Source organism: Lissotriton helveticus, chromosome 9 (genome assembly GCF_964261635.1).
Source record: "Lissotriton helveticus chromosome 9, aLisHel1.1, whole genome shotgun sequence".
NCBI classification, from domain to species: Eukaryota; Metazoa; Chordata; class Amphibia; order Caudata; family Salamandridae; genus Lissotriton; species Lissotriton helveticus.
Genome location: NC_136070.1, coordinates 241,573,704 through 241,595,381, shown reverse-complemented (window position 1 = coordinate 241,595,381; position 21,678 = coordinate 241,573,704). Strand labels below are relative to the sequence as shown.

General features: G+C 48.9%; 1 protein-coding gene across 1 annotated transcript in view; it reads right to left on the bottom strand.

Moving 5' to 3' along the window:
* Positions 1–21,678, bottom strand: part of KNL1 (kinetochore scaffold 1) — a 579,877-nt gene that overhangs the window by 85,838 nt on the left and 472,361 nt on the right. Inside the window, exon 24 of the mRNA XM_078659817.1 lies at positions 12,175–12,293. Coding sequence (XP_078515943.1) covers positions 12,175–12,293 — 119 coding nt within the window. The remainder of the gene's footprint in view (positions 1–12,174; positions 12,294–21,678) is intronic.

The following is a 21,678-nucleotide window of genomic DNA, read 5'->3' as shown; positions in this document are numbered from 1 at the left end:
CAAGTGAAGATGCGTTGGTTTCGAAGTGCTATGCACTGGATTTATCTATGCAGTTGAAGGATTTTTCTCACCATAGTGCCACAACGGTTCCGATGTGTCCGGCTAAAGGCGATGCGTTGGTTCCGAGAGCAAAGCACCGATTCTTTCCACCACTCAAATTACCTTCATATTTCACTATAGTAATTCACCACTAATCCTTTATGGGTTCCAAAGTAGTGTGCTACTTGCCGAGAAAGCGCTTTGACCCATCGTCAGGGGTAGTAAGCACTACATAAATACAATTACAATACAATACTCGCACAACCAGGTCGATGCACCAGTTCTGCTGAATGCAGACTCGAGATGAGTTGATTTCCGTGATGCAAGTATCTGGGTCCACTTCCAGTGAACCAGGAACAGAGATAGAGACTTTGATAGCCCTGAGTCTCAAGCAATAGGAGGTAAGCCAAAAAAACCCTTAGAGATCACTTGATTGCCAGGCTGAGTCCAGCTCTCCTTAGCAGAGTCATAGATAAGCAGGGCAGCACACGAGAAAAGCAGATCTTCCAGGTCGAAAGTCCAGCAGTGTCTCAGTCTTTGATGCAGCACAGCACAGCAGTTCTTCTGACAGAGTCCAGATATACGTCCAGAAGGGTCTAATCTAGTAGGGTCAGAGACCCAGAGCTTATACCCAAATGTTCCTTTGAAGTGGAGAGGACTTCAAAGAAGAGTCTTAGAAGTGCATAAGTATCTTTTCTTCCTCAGCCCTGCCTCCAGACAATCTGTGGGAGGTAATCAGCCTTTTGTGAGGGGTCAGGCCACTACCTATTCAGATGTCAGTGTAATCCTGCCCGCCTTTCCTGCTCAGGAAGAGGTATCAGAATGTAGATGAGGGAATGCACAAAGTGTAGCTGTCACCCACCCTAGTCGTGTATTCGAGACAGGCTGAAGGCACACCGAGCAGAGAAATGTCCACTTTCTAAAAGTGGCATTTCTAAAATAGTAATGTTAAATCCAAATTTGCCAGTAAAGAGGATTTATCATTACCATGGGGAGAGGAGTTGGCCTAACGGCTAGGGAGGTCGACCTCGAATCTGAGGAACTGGGTTTGAGTCTCAGCAATGACGTTGAACATCCCTTCATTCTGGGCAATTTACATAATCTCCCCGTGCCTAACAAAAAAATGCATGTGTCCTCATGTAACGCAACTGGTGCTATGTGAAGCGCTCTGAAACCGGATACCTTCGGGTCAAGTTTGCGCTATATAAAACTCTGTACAATAAAATAATTAAATAAAAAAATACTATTCCAAAGATATAAAATACGATGCAGCTACTCCTTTCTAATCAGGAACGACAGCTTAAAAGTGTATTAAGGAATTCCCAATGGTAACCCATGAAAGGAGTAGGCCTCACAGTGAAGAAAAATGAACGTAGGTGTTATTCACTACCAGGACATGCAAACTAAAGGGCCATGTCCTACCTTTTACTTACACAGGATCTTGCCATTTGGGCTACCGAGAGCCTACGCTAGGGGTGACTTGTGTGTAATAAAAGGGGAGATTCAGGCTTGGCAAAGGGTTTCAAATGCCAAGTCGAAGTGGCAGTAAACTGCACACATAGGCTTTGCATTGGCCGGCCTGAGACACGTTTAAGAGACTACTTGTGTGGGAGGCACAATCAGTGCTGGAGGCCCATTAGCAGCATTTTACATAAAGGCTCTGGGTATACGGTATACCACTTTACAAAGACGTACAAGTAAATAAAAAACACTAAACAGGTATAAACCATTTGTACCATGTTTAGAAAAGAGAGCTCATGCACTTTAGCACTGGTTAGCAGTGGTAAAGTGCGCAGAGTCCTAAAACCATCAAAAAGGTCCGAAAAAGAGGAGGAAGGCAAAAAGTTTGGGGTGACCCTTCTGAGAGGGCCATTTTCCAACACTCACCATTTGGAGTCTTGTGGGTTTTAACATCCAGATTGACTTCGGTGTTCAGTTCAGGGAGATACCCCAAAAGAACAACTTTGAGAATACCCATGTAATGGGTCATAGGGACACAAGACCAATACTGGTGTTAGGCTGTCTGGATTCCTCTGAACATGTTCCAGTGCCATGCAGGCACCACAGAAATATTCCTGGATCCATGAACACAAGAGCAGCCTAAACCTTTAATCAACTGGGCAGCTTGCTCAGAAAGAACAAGTAAACGGAATGAGAAAGGTTTTTAGAAAATATATTTACTTCGCTTCTTATATGTTTACTGAAATAAAAACCTGGCTATCCCTGCTTATGTGTGAGTAATCCTACCACTGCTGTATTCTTTGTTAAAGCTTTCCCAGAGAGTAGCACAAGTCCATATAATGGTTAGGCCCAAAGCATCGCCAGGGAGTAAAATATTTAGGACAGTTGTGTGATGCAAGAGCATCGAATGCCTCACTGGAACTTTAAAATTGCAACAAATTTTATATTGAGAACAATTCTACTGTGATTCTCCATACTGCAAGGATGCCAGGCCTGCAAGAGTGTGACCATATGGAATTCCTGTATAACGAGAAAATAAGGCATTCCATTCTATGATCATACAGAATCCCCCTCGGTGTGTCCCAAACACACAATCTCAAAAAGAAAAACACCCCTCAGAATGTGTTCCGGTGTTGGAAAAAAGCACCCTTTTCTAAGGCACCCACATGCATACGATTTTGGAACTTTGCTATAGCTAGCAGACACCCTCAACTTGTGCCGAGACAGTTAAGGTTGATTAGGACAAACGTTAGAGTACAGCAATTTCAATCCCCTCGTTCTACGTAGTCTTTCAACAATTATAAGTGCTGCCTGCATTCAGTCAGTGTGCTCTCAAACATACACAGGGGCTTTTCATTCTTGTACGCTGTTCCTCCCAAAGGAGAAATCAGCTACCTGGTTGATTCTTAGGATACATCTTCCCTGGTGTGCACGAAGAGATGTTCACTGTTTTCATATTGAATAGCTCACTTAAGCCTAGCTTGCTTTAGTCCGTCACAAGTAAAAATAAATAACTAGGCACGCCACAACTTTGGAATATTTTATGAACTTATCTAAATGCTCAACACAACTTGGTGGATGTTATTAATTCCCGTATTCTTTGATTAAATCGTAACAATAACTTTTACAGTCATCCTTAACCGCATCGATGCGGCGGCTATTCCGCCGCAGCGCTAAGGGGCGGGGCGGCCACATGCTGGTGACGGAACCGCTCCGTCATCCGCCGCGGTTGGGCTGTGCTCATGACGAACGGTTCAGTCATGGCCCCGCCCGCTCAATAGAACGCGCCGCACAGGCGCGAAATCAGCACCGCGCAGGCGCGGCGGCAGGGCCATGACGGAGCCGCTCCGTCATCAGCACAGCGCCACCGCAGCTGATGACGGAGCGGTTCCGTCATCAGCATGGAAAGGGTTAAAAATCAATGTTTAGATTAAATATCATTTTATCCTGCATCCTTATTGATATTCATCCATGCCTCGCTTTAGAATCCCATAGTCCCACCTTCTAATAAATTTTTTTTTAAAAAACGTTTCCTTCTAAGTATACCGCCAGAAGAAAGGTAAAATCGTTAAATAAACAAGCTGAGCAAGGAAGTCTCTCTGGGAAACTTCAAGTCTGAACAGAAGCATGAAATGTAACTAGGAAGGAATATGCTACTTACCAGTATGCATCTGTTCTTGGCATAGAGGGCTGCAGAGTGGTACATTTATGAATAGATTGCCATCTGGTGTTGGGCTCGGATGATTGCACTTGTTTTTCTCTTGGAGAAGTCTTTTATCGTCACGAGACCGATGACTCCTCCTTTGGATGCTAGTGCGCATGGGCATCGACTCCATCGTTCGATTGTTTTGCCATAGTAGGGTTAGATGGAGTAGTGAAATAGAATACAGAAAGAGATGCCCATGTAAGTGTATCTAAATAAGATAGTGTTGGAACAGACACAGGTTTCCGGGGAGGCAGGGAGGGCATGTGCCACTCTGCAGCCCTCTATGCCAAGAACAGATGCATACTGGTAAGTAGCATATTCCGTTCGAGGCATATGGGCTGCAGATGGTACATTTATGAATAGATTAAACAGCAGTTACCTCCCTAGCGGTGGTCACCAGTGTCTGTCGCAACAGTTTGAAATAAAGTTTTTAGTACAGCTTGGCCCACTCTGGCTTGTTGTGTTGCCTGCACATCAACACAGTAGTGTTTTGTGAAGGTATGTGGTGTAGACCAAGTTGCTGCCTTGCATATGTCATCTAGGGGAATGTTTCCTAAGAATGCCATAGATGCCCCTAGTTTACGTGTAGAATGAGCTCTAGGAGGAACAGTTAATGTTCTCTTTGCTTTCATGTAACATATTTGTATACATTTTACAATCCACCTGGCAATGCCTGCTTTAGAGATAGGATTGCCCTTATGTGTTGGGGAAAACGCTACAAATAGTTGTTTGGTTTTCCTGAATGTTTGTGTTCTTTCTATGTAATACAATATTGCCCTTTTGACCTCTAATGTATGTAGGGCCCTCACTGCTACCGTCTGTGGTTTTGGGAAAAAGACTGGTAGTTCCACTGGTTGATTTATGTGGAATGCTGAAATTACTTTAGGCAAGAATTTTGGGTTTGTTCTAAGAACCACTTTATTCTGGTGTAACTGTAGGAATGGTTCTTGTATTGTCAATGCCTGTAATTCACTCACTCTCCTGAGGGAGGTAATGGCTATAAGGAAGGCCACCTTCCATGTAAGGAATTGTATTTCACACCTATGCATAGGTTCGAAAGGTGGTCCTGTTGGAAATGGGATCCCCGGCTGGCCAGGGCTTTCGCCAAAGTCAGTCAGAGACCACCACACCCAAGTCAGGGCAAGGGAGTTACACGCCAAGATAACCCCTACTCACCCTCTAGGTAACGTGGCGCGAGCAGCAAGGCTAAACTTGGAGGCGATGTAGGCTAAGTATTTGCGCACGCACCCCAGCAACAACAACCAAAGGCCCACCACAAAGGAAACTCCACACAAGGTTCTATAAAAATAGCCTTTGTATTACACCAAAACACATTAGATAAAACACACACTTTACAATGTGCCAGAGGCACGGGCAGAATTTACAAGGGATTATTTACAAGACAGGGCCACCTGGACCACTGTCGGGAATCAGAAGTAGCACTTTCAGAAATAGCACTTAGAAGGTAAAATATAAATGTACTTTAGCACAAAATAGCACACAACCAGTAACTACTGGTAACAGGACCTCACTAGCACCACCTGTACTAGGGAGAAAACAACCACCTATGTATTACAATACCTGTAGGGGTGTAAGAGGAAAACACATGATGCAATGCATAACATTCATTCAGAGGTGTAAAGGCACATGACGCATAAACAATACATTCAGAGGTGCATAGAAAGTACAATTGCGCCAAACTCACGTAAGTCACCACCTGTGACTGTCCCTAGGCCAACTGGCCTTGTTGGGGCTAGGACGCCCTGTGTCCAAAGTCAGGGTCCTAAACGTAGCAGTTGCCCACAAAGTGCTGGGCAACTGGTGCAATTGAGGGGGCCACGTGGGGAGCCTTGTGGGCTCAAGCACACTGGTGGGCCAAAGGAAATGCCACCTGGAGCCTCCTCTGGGCTCTAAACACATATGGCACCCAAAGAGCCTCTCTGGACTCAAAACACATGGACTGCCCCTGAGCCTCACTGGGCTCTGAACAAAGAACTGGCCCTCCTGAGCCTCTCAGGGCTCGGGATCAACAAAATGGGCCACGTGGTGCCTCTCAGGGCTCCCAACACTAAGCAAGGCCCCAAGAGCCTCGGGGTTGGAGCCTCGCAGGTTCTGAATACAAAATGGCCCCCAACGTTGGAGTCTCCCCTCCTGGGGACTCGAAGTGCAATTGGGGCACCTAGAACAATGCTGGAGCGGCCCTCTGATCAGGCGGGGCCGCTCGACAGTCAGGTTGCACAAAGCTAGCACAGCCCTGGGGGGCGGGACCGCGCTCCACCCTTCCGCTCCCTCAGCCGGTTTTCCACTTACCGGCTCTCGGTGGGAAGGTGCTGCAGCTCCTCTTGTGTGCCTGCGATGGTGGGGCGGCTCCTCTCTCCCCTGCACGCCGGGCCCCTCTGCAGGAGGGCCCTTCCTCAACCGGTCCCGCTTCTGGGGGCCGGGGGAACCAGCACGCTCTCTCTCTGCTCCGGGCTTCCTCTTCTCCTCGCGCTGGAAATGCGGAGGCGGGACTTCCGGTTGCTTCCCCCCGGGGCCGCGCACGGATTGGCCGGTCGGCCCTTCACTTCCGGGTCACCGCGGGCAGCGCGGCGGCCCGATTTAGGCAGGCAGGCGGCTTCCCAGATGATCCGAGGAGTGGGCTCCCTCGTAGATCGATAACCACGCAAATATGCGGCGTGGGCAGCCGCTAGAGCAGGCAAAATGCAGGGTGGGCACCTGCCTTACAAAAGCGCTCCCAAGCGCCTCGTGGTCTATATAAAGCGCTCTCAAGCGCTAGGGGGCACAAACCACAGCGCTCCCAGCGCTAGGACGAAACAAAGCGCTTCCAAGCGCTAGGAGGAAAAGCCAAGCGCTCCTAGCGCTATAAATCAGGAAAAGACCCAGCAAAGTCCTTGTAGGCAGGCAAAGGGGCAAAGCTGGGCCCAGAGCCAGCACACTGGGTCTCCAGGCAGGGAGACACCCCAAGTGGCGGTCCTCTGGCCCAGCAGCAACAGCCCCCTCAGGATCCTGGAAGAGAACAACTTCAGTGGGGACACAGCCCCATTTTTATACAGTGCATTCCTTTGTCTGAGGGTGCAGAGTGGGGGCGGAACCAGTCGCAGCTGGTTCTTGAGTACTCTGTTTACCTCAACCACCCTCTCTATTCACTGGCAGGGCTTGGGTCATTAGACACACCACAGGGGGGCGGAGCCAGCATTGTGTGGGGAAAACCCAGCCCATCCAGGACACAGGTACACTCCTCCCACACATCACTCATGCTGATCTCCCACTCACCACCGGGCAGACCCATCCAGACTTCCTGGAGCCTGGCATGCCAGCCAGCTCCAGCCAATCACACGCCAGCACCCTCACAGCACACGTACAGCCATGTCTAGAAATGGCGCTTCGCTACTAGACACATACATGCTGCATACACCGTTGCGCAGCATTCACTCACACGAGTTCACACATACCAGACTCAAGCCTGTACACCCCACACATCAGGAACTACCCGGGACACATACATTCCCCATGCATTCCTATGGGCGGGCAGGCCTAGCTCAGCACATGCACTCAGAGTGCGCACGCACTTTCCACTGGGACACAGTGAAAGTGCGCAGAATCCCAAAATCACCATCTCCAGGTCACCATTTCAAGCAAAAAGTCTAGGGGTGAACCTGCCCTAAGGGCCAAAGTCCAACAGGTCCCATTAGTCTGGTGAGTACTATGTTGAGATTCCAGAGCGGGGAAGGTGGTAGTCTTGGTGGAATGACTCTTTTGAGGCCTTCCATGAAGGCTTTAATTGCCGGCACTCTAAACAGGGATAGATGTTGCCTGTTTTACAGGTATGCTGCTATAGCTGCAAGATGTACTCTAATGGAGGTGTAAGCAAGGTTACATTGCTGTAAGTGTAGTAAGTAGCAAATAATATTTTTTGTTGATGCGTCCAGAGGGTTGATGATGTTACTGTTACAGTATACCGCAAACCTTTTCCACTTTGCAGCATAGCATGCTCTGGTGGTTTGACGTCTCGCTTGCTTAATGATCTCCATACAGTTTGGAGGTAAATCTAAGTATCCAAATTCTAAGACCTCAGGAGCCAGATCGCTAGGTTCAGTTGTGTGGGATCTGGGTGCATTATTTCTCCATGGTTCTGTGTAAGGTGCATGGGTAAAATTCTTAATTTTTGATGTGGCACCTGTGAGAGTTGCAGGAGCGTGGTGAACCACGGCTGTCGTGCCCACGTGGGTGCTACTAGTATCATGGTCATTGAATGTTGTTGCAGTTTTCGAACCACTAATGGAATTAGTGGGAGAGGGGGAAAAGCGTATGCAAATTTGTTGGACCAATTTATCCATAATGCATTGCCCTGCGACAGGTGGTGTGGGTACCTGGATGCGAAGCTTTGGCATTTTGCGTTCTGATGAGTGGCAAAGAGATCTATCTCTGGTTGTCCCCATCTTTGGAAGAATGGCTGCAGTATTTGGTCGTGCAGTTCCCATTTGTGTATTTGTTCTGACTGTCTGCTTAAGATGTCTTCGATCTGATTTTGAACCCCTGGTAGGTGTTCGGCTAACAGATAGATGTTTTGAGGAATGGCCCATCTCCAAATTTCCTGCGCTAGTCTGGATAGTTGGAGAGAGTGCGTCCCCCCCTGTTTTTGAATATAATACATTGCTGTCATGCTGTCTGTTCTGATCAGGACTGCTTTTTGAGAATGTGCATTTGAAAGGCTTTTAATGCTAGAAACACTGATAGTAGTTCTAGATGATTGATGTGCAGTCTTTTTTCCTGTAGACTCCATCTTCCCTGCACTGTATATTTCTCCATATGCGCTCCCCATCCGGTGAGCGATGCATCCGCTGTTAGTATCACTTGTGGAATTGGTTCTAGGAACGACCGCCCCTTGGAAATGTTTGTTGTGTTCCACCACTTCAGAGAGCGATGTGTGCAGTCGTCTACCAACACCAGATCTGTAATCCGACCTTGAGCCTGATTCCACTGTGTTGCTAAACATTCTTGCAGCGGACGCATTTGTAGTCTGGCATATGGTATCAGCAGTATGCAAGATGACATCATCCCTAATAGTTGCATGAACACTTGCGCTGTTAGTGAGTGTTGTGGTTGAAATCTTTGAATCAATGAGATCTTTGTTTGAATCCTGACTGGATTGGGGTATACTTTGGCTTTTTCTGTGTTTATAGTAGCCCCTAGATATTGTTGAACCTTGTTTGGTTGCAGGTGGGATTTTGTGTAGTGCACCGTAAACCCTAGCTGGTGCAGTAACTGAATTGTCTTTTGTGTGTTTTGAAGACATTCTTCTTGTGACTTGGCTTTTATTAGCCAGTCGTCCAAGTAAGGGAAGGCATGTATTTGTTGTCTTCTTAGGTGAGCTGCAACCACTGCTAGGCATTTTGTAAACACCCTTGGTGCTGTTGTGACCCCAAACGGAAGGACTTTGAATTGATAATGTTGTCCTTCTACCACAAACCTGAGGTATTTCCTGTGGGCTTTGTGAATTGGGATATGAAAGTAAGCGTCTTTTAGATCCAGTGTAGAAAGAAAGTCCCCTTTCTTCAGTAAAGGAGCGTAACCATGTGGAAATGTTCTGAATTTATGTATGCATTGAGAGGTCTGAGGTCTAGTATTGGCCTTAGAGACCCATCTTTTTTGGGAATTAGGAAGTATAGAGAGTATACTCCTGTTCCCCGTTGGTGTTGTGGAACCTTCTCTATGGCATGCTTTTCTAGTAGTGATAGTACTTCCTGTTTTAACAGTGTTAGATGATCTTGACTCATTGGACGCTGTTTGGGGGGGATGTTTGGTGGGGTAGCTGGGAGTTCTAGGCAATAACCATGTTGGATAATTTGTCTCACCCACCTGTCTGATGTGATGTTTTCCCAGACAGGTAGGAACTGTGATAGGCGTCCCCCGACCGGTGTTATATGGTCTGGGGGGAGCTGTATGAAGTCACTGTTTTGGGGTAGGAGAGTTGCAGTTGTTGTTATTTCCGCAGCCTCTACCCATGTTGTTGTTACCTCTGTAACTGCCTCTAGAATTACCTCTGGGTGATGTTGGTGTGAAAGAGGTTGATTGCTGTCTTGTTCCTGTATTCTTTGATCCGCCTCTATAGGTGGACCTACGAAAGGAACCCCTTTGAGTTGGCTGTTGCAATGCTCCCATTGACTTAGCCGTTTCTGTATCCATCTTCATCTTTTTTAACGCCTCATCTGTGCCTGAGCCGAAAAGTGTTTTCCCATCAAAAGGCTGGTTCAATAAGGATGTTTGTACCTCTTGTTTGAACCCTGAGACTCTGAGCCATGCATGTCTTCTTAGCATGATGCTGGTGTTTATGAAACTTGCTGCAGTGTCTGCTGCGTCTAAGGCGCACTTAATGGAAGAATTAGTTATTATCTTCCCTTCTTGTATGAGCTGATCTGCCTTCTTTTGATGTTCTTTAGGGAGATGTGTAATGAGTTTTTCTAACTCATCATAGTGAGCTCTGTCATAACGTGCAAGTAGCGCTTGCGTATTAGCTATGCGCCAGCTGTTTGCCGCTTGGGATGCTACTCTTTTGCCAGAGGCATCTATTAACTTAGACTCCTTGTCAGGAGGAGGAGCCTCTCCTGTAGTTAATGAGTTTGCTCCCTTACGAGCGTTTGTGACCACTAGCGAGTCCAGAGGTATTTGTCCCTTGATAAATATTGGGTAGTTTGGGGCTGCCTTATATTTCTTATCAATTCTTGGGTTTAATACCCTAGCCCTCACAGGGTCTTTGAATATTTCTGATGTGTGATTGAGGAGACCCTTAAGTATTGGTAGTGTTCCTGATGGTCTTTGTGCAGCAGGTAGTGTTTCTAAAAGGAAATCCTCTACTTGAGGTTCCGCATGTAATTCTACCTTGTGGTATTTTGCTGCCCTATTAATTAGCTGTGCAAAACCTGTGTTATCATCAGGTGGTGAAGGTTTTGAAGGATACAGTTCAGGGTCGTTATCATTATCTGACCCTACATTATAATCTTCCCATGGGTCTGCGTCCTCTGGGATCTGGGACAGTGTCTTCATCATCCCTAGGATGTTCCCCCTCTCCTATGTCACTTTCTACATCTGTTTGAGGTGTAGATGGGTGTGGTGTAGAAGGAATAGCTGGCAGAGTGTGAGGAAGAGGAGAAGAGGGTGTGTCTCTAGGCTGTGGAGAAAGGGGAGGAGTTGTATTAGTCCCCATTGTTCTTTTTTTTAGGAGGAGGAGTTTTGTCGTCCAACTGTTCATTCTTCCTCTTTTTAGGTAGTTTTGTCACCACCTTGCCAGTTTGTGGATCAATAAACAAAGTCTTTTGTTTTGGATCTGTCTGATGCTCCTGTGTCGGTACCGAAGTTTTTGGTTCCGAAAGGTGCTTTTGCTTCTGACTGTCAATTTGTGTTTTCGGCACCAAGAGTTTATTCGACGTCGAAGCATGTTTCGGTTTCGACATGGAATGTTTCGACTTCGAGGTTTCCTTTGTATGGAGCTTCGGTGTCGATGTCGAGGTGGGCCGTTTCTCGGATTCAACATGGTGGGAGGCCGAGTGTTTCGGTGCCGAGCCCGAAGGCGGGGCGTCGGAAACTTTTTTCGGTTGTCGGACCGGGCTCGAAGGCGGGGTCGGTTTTTTGGTAAAGGGACGTCGTCACTCACGGTTTGATGAACGTCGATTTCTACGACGTCAGACTCGTTCGCTTCCGACCCCGACTCGTCCTCATCTTCTTCTTCCTCTTCGGGGTGCTGGGCCTCGAACAGCTCCGGGATTGCCTCTGACTGCATTCTCGACGCCTCGTGTCTTCGGGCACGACGGTTTCTAATCGTCGACTTGGAGGAGAATGCCGCGCAGGCTTCACAGTCCCTGCATTCGTGTTCAGGTGATAAGCAGAGGTTGCACACCTCGTGTAGGTCCTTGTGTGGGAACTTAGCACCACACGTTGGACATTTCTTGAATGGAGTCCTTTCCATGGACTCCGGGCTGGACTACGTCGAGATAGGCCTTCTGGTCTCGTCGACGCAGAAGTTGGAAATCTTGTTGTTGACGAAGCGTGTCGAAATGGAAATGTACTCGCGCTCGATAACAATACCGTCGAATTGGAAAGGGAATACGTGCCGAAATATAACTTTTGTCAAAGTCGATCCGGAGCGCTTCGATCCTCATCCGAACCCGATGGCGGAAAAAAACAATCTAACGATGGAGTCGATGCCCATGCGCACTAGCACCCAAAGGAGGAGTCATCGGTCTCGTGACGACAAAAGACTTCTCCAAGAGAAAAACAAGTGCAATCATCCGAGTCCAACACCAGATGGCGATCTATTCATAAATGTACCATCTGCAGCCCATATGCCTCGAACATTATGTTCCTTTATATTGTTATGAACCTCTATATTTACAACCTGTCAAGATTAACTGTGGTGTTTTGGGACAACAAAAAACTGAAATATTTACTGGTTTAAAGATTAATTAACTTACTTTGTGTTGTTCACTTCAGTTTTCAGGAGGTTAAACTTCCCACCCCATTTCATCAAATACTCTATCTCCTCTCCAAGGAGACGGCAGCGATTCACCACCAGTGAGATGTCAAAGAGAAACTATGGGAAAGAAGAACAGAGTACAAACATTTGGCAAACAAGTGGTAAAAAAAAAAAAGTGCTTGAGCTAACCTTGCATCATGCATGTTTTCCACTTGTTTAAAAACATCAATGCATTTAAGATAGTCTACCAAGATATAGTCCTGTTGGTTAAGAAGCACCGTAGCTATCTAAGAAAACAAAATCTTTTCATTTCGGATTGGTTCTTATTGGGGGTGGCAGGGGGTGGAATGTACAGTCCAGGTGCTAAAATCTCAAAGGACAACTTTTTAACAGAGTGCTCCCTGTTGCTCCCTTTATGTGCTCCGAGTCCAGGGTAACACTAAGGGAATCTTATATTAATTCAGACCTCCTTTCAACATAAACATTTTAAACTCGAGGGACTCTATACTGACTAAAAATATCTGCAGTGCTTCTAAATTAAATGGGACCTTGACATCAATACAGGCAAGCTGACATACACAAATTCCAGCTGAGGGCCACCTCACCAGAGGAAGATGAAGCAGTTAGAAAGAAGTTACACACATGTACACGGCGGCTCTCCAGTATTGATATCTTTCATAAATGTACATGCTCCTCTGCCCCATCCAAGAATCCTACTGAATCCTGAGGATAGGAGCCACACACGAGGAACACTGTGTGTTGAATCAATATTTCCCATTTGTGGACTGGCACACTGAGCTTGGGGGATGCACAGAGGCCACACAAGTGCAGTGCTGCCTGCCCAGAGGTTGCCCCAGTGCGGGAGCCTGAGGTCTGACTGGGCTTTGGTGCGCAGCTCTGCCTTCCGACTGGAGGAGAAGTGGCTGGGGCAGATGGTCTGTGGTGATTGAGGTGCCTCTACTGGTGGAAAAGGGTGTCCCGGATTACCTGGCGGCCTACGGTGAGTGGGGTGGACGACGATCATCGCACGCTTGCTGAGGGGGACTGGCGAAGCCTGGGCCTGCTAAGTGTCTACCAGTGCTTGAGCTGGGGCCACGTGGGTCGGCTCCAAGGAATGGGTGGGGGGAGATAGGGGTTTGGGTGCGGGACAGGGGTTGGGGGGGTGCTCTAACGCTGTTCTTGAGAGCCAGGAACTAGGTCCTTGAGGTAAGCACCAAGCCGCAATGAGACTATGGTCAGGGGGCCGGAGGCTTGGCGAGCAGCATATGCAGCGAGGAGGGCGGAGGGAGCGAGCAGTTGTGGAGCTGTGAGAACTTGGCTGAACGGGGAAGCGGCAGTGAAACTACTACAAAGGCGGTGCTGAGGGGGGACAGCCTGAGCGCTGGAGAGTGAGCCTCGATATCAGACTGAGGGTGGACCGCGTAGGAGTTTGGCCCTGTGCTGCTATGGGACCGTGCTTGATGGGTCTGTATAACCTTCCCTCCCTCCTGTGGATGCCGGCGTAGACTGGGGAGGAGAAGCGAGGATAGACTGAATGCCACACATACGCGGGGCCGAAACAGCTGGGGCAAGGAGGACGGAGTGTGCTCCAATTTGCTAAGTGTTGTGCCGTATCACAGGACAGGAGGGGTGTCCCCGCATAGGTGAGAAAGAGCTGTGGTGAGTGTAAGATGGTGGGGACACCCTGTAGGAGAGTGGGGTCTGCAATCCCATGGCCACCCTAGATTTTTGCTTTTTGCTTCACTGGTTTACGACTTTCCCTGGCTGTGGGCCTGCTAATCAGACCCACAGCCTAGCTGTTCTCTCTCTAAATTGACAAGCATGTACCTTAGGTGCATTTACCAATTGGTACTGGCCCACCTTATCAGTCCCTGTACAGTATACCTTAGGTATCCAGAGCATAGGTGTACCCAGGGCCTACCAGGGGCTGCAGCATGTATTATGCCACCCCTGGCTGGCCACCCAAATCTGACACAACTGGCTGCTCGACAGCTGGGGCAATGTGGTGTAAACACCCTTTGCTTTAGATGTAGTATTCCTATATCTAACCCTAAAATGGACACATATATTCCTATCAGTCACTCCTATGGCAGGCCTTATCAATCCTGAAGGCAGAGTGCTTGGAATTGTGTGAGATGGTGCTCTGGCATGAGCTGAGCCCGTTTGCAGCTTGCGGAACCAAGTCCTTATAGCTGTTCCATGATAACGCTATACCATATACTCTTAAGTGCATTATAATCCTCGCGGTTAAATGCTAACTTTGGCATAGCATTATCAAAACATGTCGAGTAAGGTGTCATACGAATTGTAATACTAACCCCTCCCCAATTCTGGCGACGGGGTTAGCATTCCACCCTTCTAGAGGGACACGACATGTCTGTAACTGTAAACCCCGGTTAAAGTTAACTCGAGCCTCAGCATCACAAAATGGATGCTGCCACCACAGACACAAGTCTGACGACCTGCTGCTGGGAGTCCTTCCAGCAAGGGAGGCTCAGACAAAGGGTTTCCTGCCTTGGGAGGTGCTTGCACCACCCCAGACAGGAGTTTGTGTATTAGGTAGGCCAAGGCTGAAAGGAATGAGACACGCCTGGGGCACACAAGGTGCCCTGTGCATACACCGGTTCCAACCAGTTGCTGGGGCACTCCAGCCCCAGCTCTGGCGGGAAACTGGACAAAGGATAGGGGGTGTAGCCACCCCCCTTCCTGGTCCCACCCAGGGGAGGGACCTAGTCGTAGTGCAGCCCCCTTTAGCTGAATAAAGGTAGGAGCTGGTCCCATTCCAAAGTAGATTACTCTTGACAACTTCCACGAAGAACTCTTGACCTTCGACCTCCTGGACACCAGAAGACTAAAGAATCTCCCCTATGGTCAGGGAGTGACCATCCTGCTTCGCAGGCACCATCAAGCTCCTGTGCGGTTTGCTGCAAAGTCCTTCCATCCCGGAATCCGACGACCCAGCTCGACAAGACCCGGACCTCCAGACCTCTCTGACCTCTACCCACATCCACAGCACAGCTGGGACCCGTGGGTGCGACGAGCAACGTGGAGACGGCCATCTTGAAGAAACCTGCACAGCGCTTCCTGCACGACCCCTGAGGGTTCCTCAAGTGAGTGCATTGGGGACTGTGAAGCCCCACACCGACGCAGCTCCTGCACCAAAGACCAGCCCCCCAGCATCCCCGTGATCTGCGTGGGGCCCTTTTGCCTGGTTGCGGCCCTTCCTGTTGTCTGGTCACTTGCCGGCTGGCTTGTGCCCTCTGAGGCGACGACCCGAAGAATTCGACTCTGCTAGTCTGGTCCCCCAGACTGGCCCTTGCTTCCTTGTGAAAGAGAAGCACCCCGGACCCTCCTGGTCCACACCAGAGGCCATCTTTGTTCCACCGCGTGGCTTGCATTAGCCAAGGCCTGTTGTCCAGATCGACGATCCGACACCGCCAACAGCAGCAGACTACGTGGGACAGCTCGTGCCTCCAGCCTGGTCGTGAAGAACAGCTCCTGGTCCGCGCAGCTGCAGAGAGAAGCGACCCTTCCTTCACCTGAACGCGGCGACAGCCCCTGGTTCCCTCCTGGTTCCAGCACCGTCACTGGCTAGTGACCAAGACTCTGTCCCCTTCCTTTTCAGGACTTCCTTCTTCCTAGTTCCATGCTTGGAACCACCGGACTCCTCCATCTGGCTGCCTGCCAGCAACTTCTTGTTTCAGGCATCACCGGGATCAACGCAGCAAACCCGACGCAACTTCAGCCCTATGCACCCACAGCCTGTGGGTTAGGTAACTAAAGCTTCTAGGTGCTGAAGTCTGAGTCCACTATCCTAGTGTCCAGGTCCACTGTTGTTTTCCCTCCATCCAGCCAGGTTCGTCCGGAATCCGTAACATTGTAAACTGTAGCATCCATAGATGTTGGTACGCATCCCACGTGAGAGTTTCCACTCTGCACGTGAGTCCCGTGGGCCTCCTGCTCCTTACTTACCTAGTTTGTAGCGTAGTCCCACCGATCCTCCAGCCTCTGGATCTCCTTACAGTACTTTCTTTCCTCGCATTCCATTGTTTTGAGTATATGGTTTGTCGTGCCCCTAAGGCACTTGTGTAAATATTGTGCGAACTTGTATTTCCTTTTTAGTATTGTCATGTGCTTAGCCCTCTGATCTCATAAAGAGCTCAGAGGTGTTGTTATTAATAAATAGATTGTTTATTTTCATAACAACCTGTGTGGTGTCCTTTCATTTGGGATTCAAGGGGTTCTATTGTGGTAAAACAGCTGGCTGCCAAAAGAGATTAGCCTAAAAGACTTCTTTTGTCCACGCTACTAGGATAGCTGGTCTATACGGTTGACTTTACAACCAATCACCATAAGGATTGTTTGGACTGATACAAGGTGATCACTAGAACTAGTGAGCATCATATATCAGGCCAACTTCTCACATTGGTGTGCAGCGGTTGGGATTTGAGCTTGCTGTTGTTTTACCACGTATAATCTTGAGATATCATTTGAAAGATCACATAAGGTACATAGGTACATATAACAAGCTTAGAAATACTCTGAGTTCTACTGAACCAGCTGTTGTAGTGTAACAGGGCTTAGCACACCCTGACTACAAGTCTAGCAAGGGATCAGTAGGTAAACCCATAGTGTAGGTAGGTGCATCACTTACACCACACTAGAAGCAGGTCTACCCATGGAGAGTCCACAGAGACTCCCCTAGTGGCTAGTGACCCTCCACAGGTCCTTTCCAGATATGCAGCTCTCAGTTTCCAGGAGATGAGACAATTGTGTACCTCCAGGAAATTGAAACAGGGTTCTAACCCTACCACTCATTTTCTGTTAGGTCTCTTAGAGACATATGATGCTAGAAAAGCTACTCATACAGATGGGAGCATGCCAGCCTTAGAAGGTATGCTTGGTGATCCTGACCTCCCTGAAACTGAAGAAGTAGAGGAGGAGGAGGATGAAGAGGTTCTTTCTGAGTATGAGGCAGACAATGGTCCTGAGTTAGTCAGCAGACTTACTAGGGCCAACTTAGACCTACCTAGGGAAGGATCTGGGGGACCCCCAGTACTGACCCTAAGCAGGCCTAACTTTGGAGTTAGAAGAGATAGGTCTCATTCTAGGGACTCCAATAGATCTGTGCACTCTCATGCCTCTGCTCAGAGGAGAATGACTTCTCCCCAGAGGAGAATGACTTCCCCTCAGAGGAGAGAACATGAAGCAAGGATGAAACAGGCTAATCTGAGGATTCAGAGGGAAGAACTTGCCCTTGCCAAGGAGCAGCTGCCTTTGCTAGAGAGCAACAGTTGAGTGGGGCAGTCCCCACTGGTGGCAGCAATATCCCCAAGGATAAAGACAGGAGTTTTGATACTAGACACCTGAGTGAGATAGTGCCCCCCTTTAAACAAGGGGATGACATCCACAAGTGGATGACTGCTTTGGAGAGGGCCTGCACTGTCCAGTGCATCCCCCAGAGTCAGTGGGCAGCATTATTGTGGCTCTCCTTTGAAGGTAAAGGTAGAGATAAGCTCCTCACTACTAGAGCTGAGGATGCTAACAATTACCAAGTCCTGAAGAATACACATGGGTTTGGCTTAACAACTGAACAGTACAGGTTGCTGTTTAGAGACACCCAGAAAAGTCAGTCTCAGGATTGGGCTGACTTTGTTGATTGTGTCACTAAGGCTTTTGAAGGCTGGTTACTGGGAAGTAAAGTTACTGATTACACAGGATTGTATAATCTAATTATGAGAGAACAAATCTTAAATAATTGTCAGAATCAGTTGTTGCATCAGCACCTTGACTCAGATCTGACCTCTCCCCAAGAATTGGGAAAGAAGGCAGACAGATGGGTCAGGACAAGGGTCAAGCAGCAGAACCAGAACCAGGGTGGTGGCCAAAAGAAAGCAGATCCCAAGGGTAATGAGAATAAGCAAAATGACCAGAAGTCTTCAACAGGGCCCCAACAATCTAAAGAGGGTGGGTCCCAGAATTCCCAGAAGAAGAAGAATAATGGTCAGAGGAAACCATGGTGCCAATACTGTAAAAGTAATACTCACTGGTTTAGTGAGTGCACCAAGAAAGGCCCAACTCCTACCACTACTGCCCCTAAGGCACCTGCACCCCCTAGTGCAGTTAGTAGTGGTAGTAATCCTCCCAAGGCTATAGTGGGGTTAACCCTGGGAACTGAGGCGGGCTCTGACTTAGTCAGGACACCTACTGTGAGAAGTTGGCCTGATGTGCAGTGCTCACTATTCTAGTGATCACTATATATCAGTCCAAACAACCCTTATTGATGATTGGTTGTAAGTCAACCTTATAGACCAGCTATCCTAGTAGCATGGATACGAGCAGTCTAAGGCTAAGACTCTAGAGGGCGTGTTAAGCCAGCTGTTTTACCATCACATTACCCCTTGAACACCCAGTGAAAGGACACCACACAAGTGTTATGAAAATAAACAGTGTATTTATTAGAATCACAACAACCCTGTACTCTTTATGAGGACAGGGTGCTAGGCACACAACAAAACTCTTACGAAAATACTTAAGTTAGCACGTTATACACAAATGCCCGAGGGGCACGAAAAACCATATACTTTAAAAGTGGAATGCGAATTACTAGCAGGTAAGTAACAGTTCTAATAGGCTTTGGAATCGCTAGGACTTGACTAGGGAATCGTTAGATTACTACTAGGAGACCTAGGGGACTCGGGTGCAGAGTGTGCACTCTCACGCGGGATGCGGGACAAAGTCTATGGAGGCTAGTAAAGGCAAAGTTAGTGTTCACGGGCGAACCCGACCTGGTAGGAAAAAAACGACAGTGGATCCTGACCCTAGGATAGTGAGGCTATGCTGGGACACCGAAGTGCCGAAGTTACCTAGCCCAGGGGCTGCAGCTGCATAGGTCTGAAAAGACGTCGGGGATCTCGTTGCCGGACCAGGAGCCTGGAAGGAAGAAGTTGCTGGCAGGCGACCAGTGAAGAAAAGTTCGATGGATCCAAGCCTGGATCAAGGAAGAAGGAAACCTGAAAGCAGAGGGGACCAAGTTCTTGAATCACTAGCCAGTGATTAAGTGGGCACCAGGATGGCACCGGGCGAAGTCACCGCAGTCAGGTGAGTGGGCGCTGCTGGGCTCTGCAGTCTCTCGGACCAGGAGGCGTTGTCGGCGACCAGGATGGAGGTGCGAGCTGTCCCACGAAGGTTCTTGCTGTCGACGTCGCTGGACCCAGGATTGGGCAACAAGTCTTGGCAAATGCAAGGCCCACGCGGTGGACCTAAAATGGCGTCTTGAGTGGACCAGGAGGGTCCAGGGTACTTCTCCGATGGAGGGAAGCAAGGGCCAGTCTGGAGCAACCAGACCAGCAGCAGAAATGTCGTCGGGCGTCGTCAGGAAGGCCACAAGCCAGCGGGCTAGTAGCCAAACAACGCGGTGAGCAGCAAAAAGCAGAAGGGCCCCACGCAGATCGTGGAGATACTGGGGGGCTGCTCTTCGGTGCTGGAGCTACTCAGGGTGGGGGCTTCTCGGACCCCAAAGCACTCACCAGGAATTCACTCGGCGGGCTTGCTGGAAAGAAGTCGTGCAGTCTTGAAGATGGCCGGTCCCTCGAGGTCTCGTCACACCCACGAATCTCAGCGTGACTGATGATGCAGGTAGAGGTCAGAGGTGCCAGGGAAGCCGGTTCTCGTCGAGCTGGGCAGTCGGATTCCGGAGGAAGGACTTGCAGCAGACCGCAGTGTTCTTAGATGGTGCCTGCGGATGCAGGGTGACTACTCCTTAGTCACAAGGGAGAAATCTTAGGAAGAAGTCTTGAGTTCCTTTCGCAGAAAGTAGTTTCAGGATTCAAAGATGATCTGATTTGGAAGGGGGCCAGTTCCTACCTTTATCCTGTAAAAAGGGGCTGGCACGCGACTAAGTCCTGCCCTATGGGTGGGACTAGGAGGGGGGTGGTTACACCCACTTCCTTGGCGGGCTTTTCCCCAGCACAGGGTCTGGAGTGACCCTGGAACTGGTTCCAGCCAGCCTATGCACAGTGAGCACCGGGGTGCCACGTGCAGTCACCTTCCTCTAAAGCCCTGCCTACCTACAATACACAAAACCCTGTCTGGGACGGTGCTGGCACCGCCCCTGGCAGGAAACCCTTTGTCCTTATCTCCTGCTCTGGGAGGACTCCCAGCAGCAGGAGGGCAGACTTGTGTCTCGGTGGCAGCATCCATTTTGTGGATGCTAAGGCTCTGTCTGACTTTTAACCGGGTTATAGGTTACATGCATGTCGTGTCCCTCTAGAAGGGTGGAATGCTAACCCCGTCGCCAGAATTGGCGAGGGGTTAGTATTCCAATTCGTATGACACCTTACTCGACATGTTTTGATAAAGCGATACCAGAGTTGGCATTTAACCGCGAGGATTATAATGCACTTAAGAGTATATGGTATGCGATATCATGGAAACGGCTAAGGGATGGGTCCCGAAAGCCGCAGACAGGCTCAGCTCATGCCAGAGCACCATCTCACACGATTCCAAGCACTCTGTCTTCAGGATTGTTAAGGCCTGCCATAGGATTGACTGATAGGAGATCTGTGTGTCCATTTTAGGGTTAGATATAGGTATACTATATCTAAAGCAAAGGGTGAGTACACCACCTTGCCCCAGCTGTCGTGCAGCCAGTTGTGTCAGTTTTAGTTAGTCAATCCAGGGGTGGCATAATACATGCTTCAGCCCCTGGGAGACTTCTGGGTGCACCTCAGCCCTGAGTACAGGGACTTGGAGAGGGCCCAGTGCCAATTCGGTACCCGAGTACAATTTGGATAGAGAGAACAGCTAGGCTGTGGGTCTGATTAGCAGGCCCACAGCCAGGGAAAGTCGTAAACCAGTGCAGCAAAAAGCAAAAATCTGGGTGATCATAGGATTGCAGACCCTACTCTCCTACACCTACTCAGGCTGTTCTTGTTTGTACTGGGGACATGGATAGGACCCCTACAATAAGTCCCAGTACTCTGGGCAAATACAGGCAGACACCTTTGATCAATGGAAAAGTGGCTCAGGCCTACAGGGACACTTGTGCCAGTGTCACTATGGTGACACCAAACCTTGTGGACCCTGACCAGGTAATACTGGGTTCAGACTACCCGGTGACCAATGCTAGCAATGCCACTACCTCCCATAGTATGGCACTTGTTAATTTCTCCTGGGGAGGGGTAAATGGCCTCAAAAGGGTTGTTGTTAGTTCAGACCTCCCAGTGGACTGTCTTTTGGGCAATGATTTGGAATCCTCCTTATGGTCAGATGTGGAGTATAGGACTCATGTGGAAATGTTAGTTTTGTCAGCACATGTCCTTGCTGTGACTAGGTCACAGGCCAAGAAATGCCCAGCTGAACTAGTGCTGGATCCTGGACTAATGGACCAGACACTACCCAAGAGAAAGAGCAGTAGGGGTAAGGTGGACCCTTCCCCCCTGCCTCAGGTGGAGGATCAGCTCTCTCAGGAGACTGACCCCAAGACCCCAGAAGGAACTGT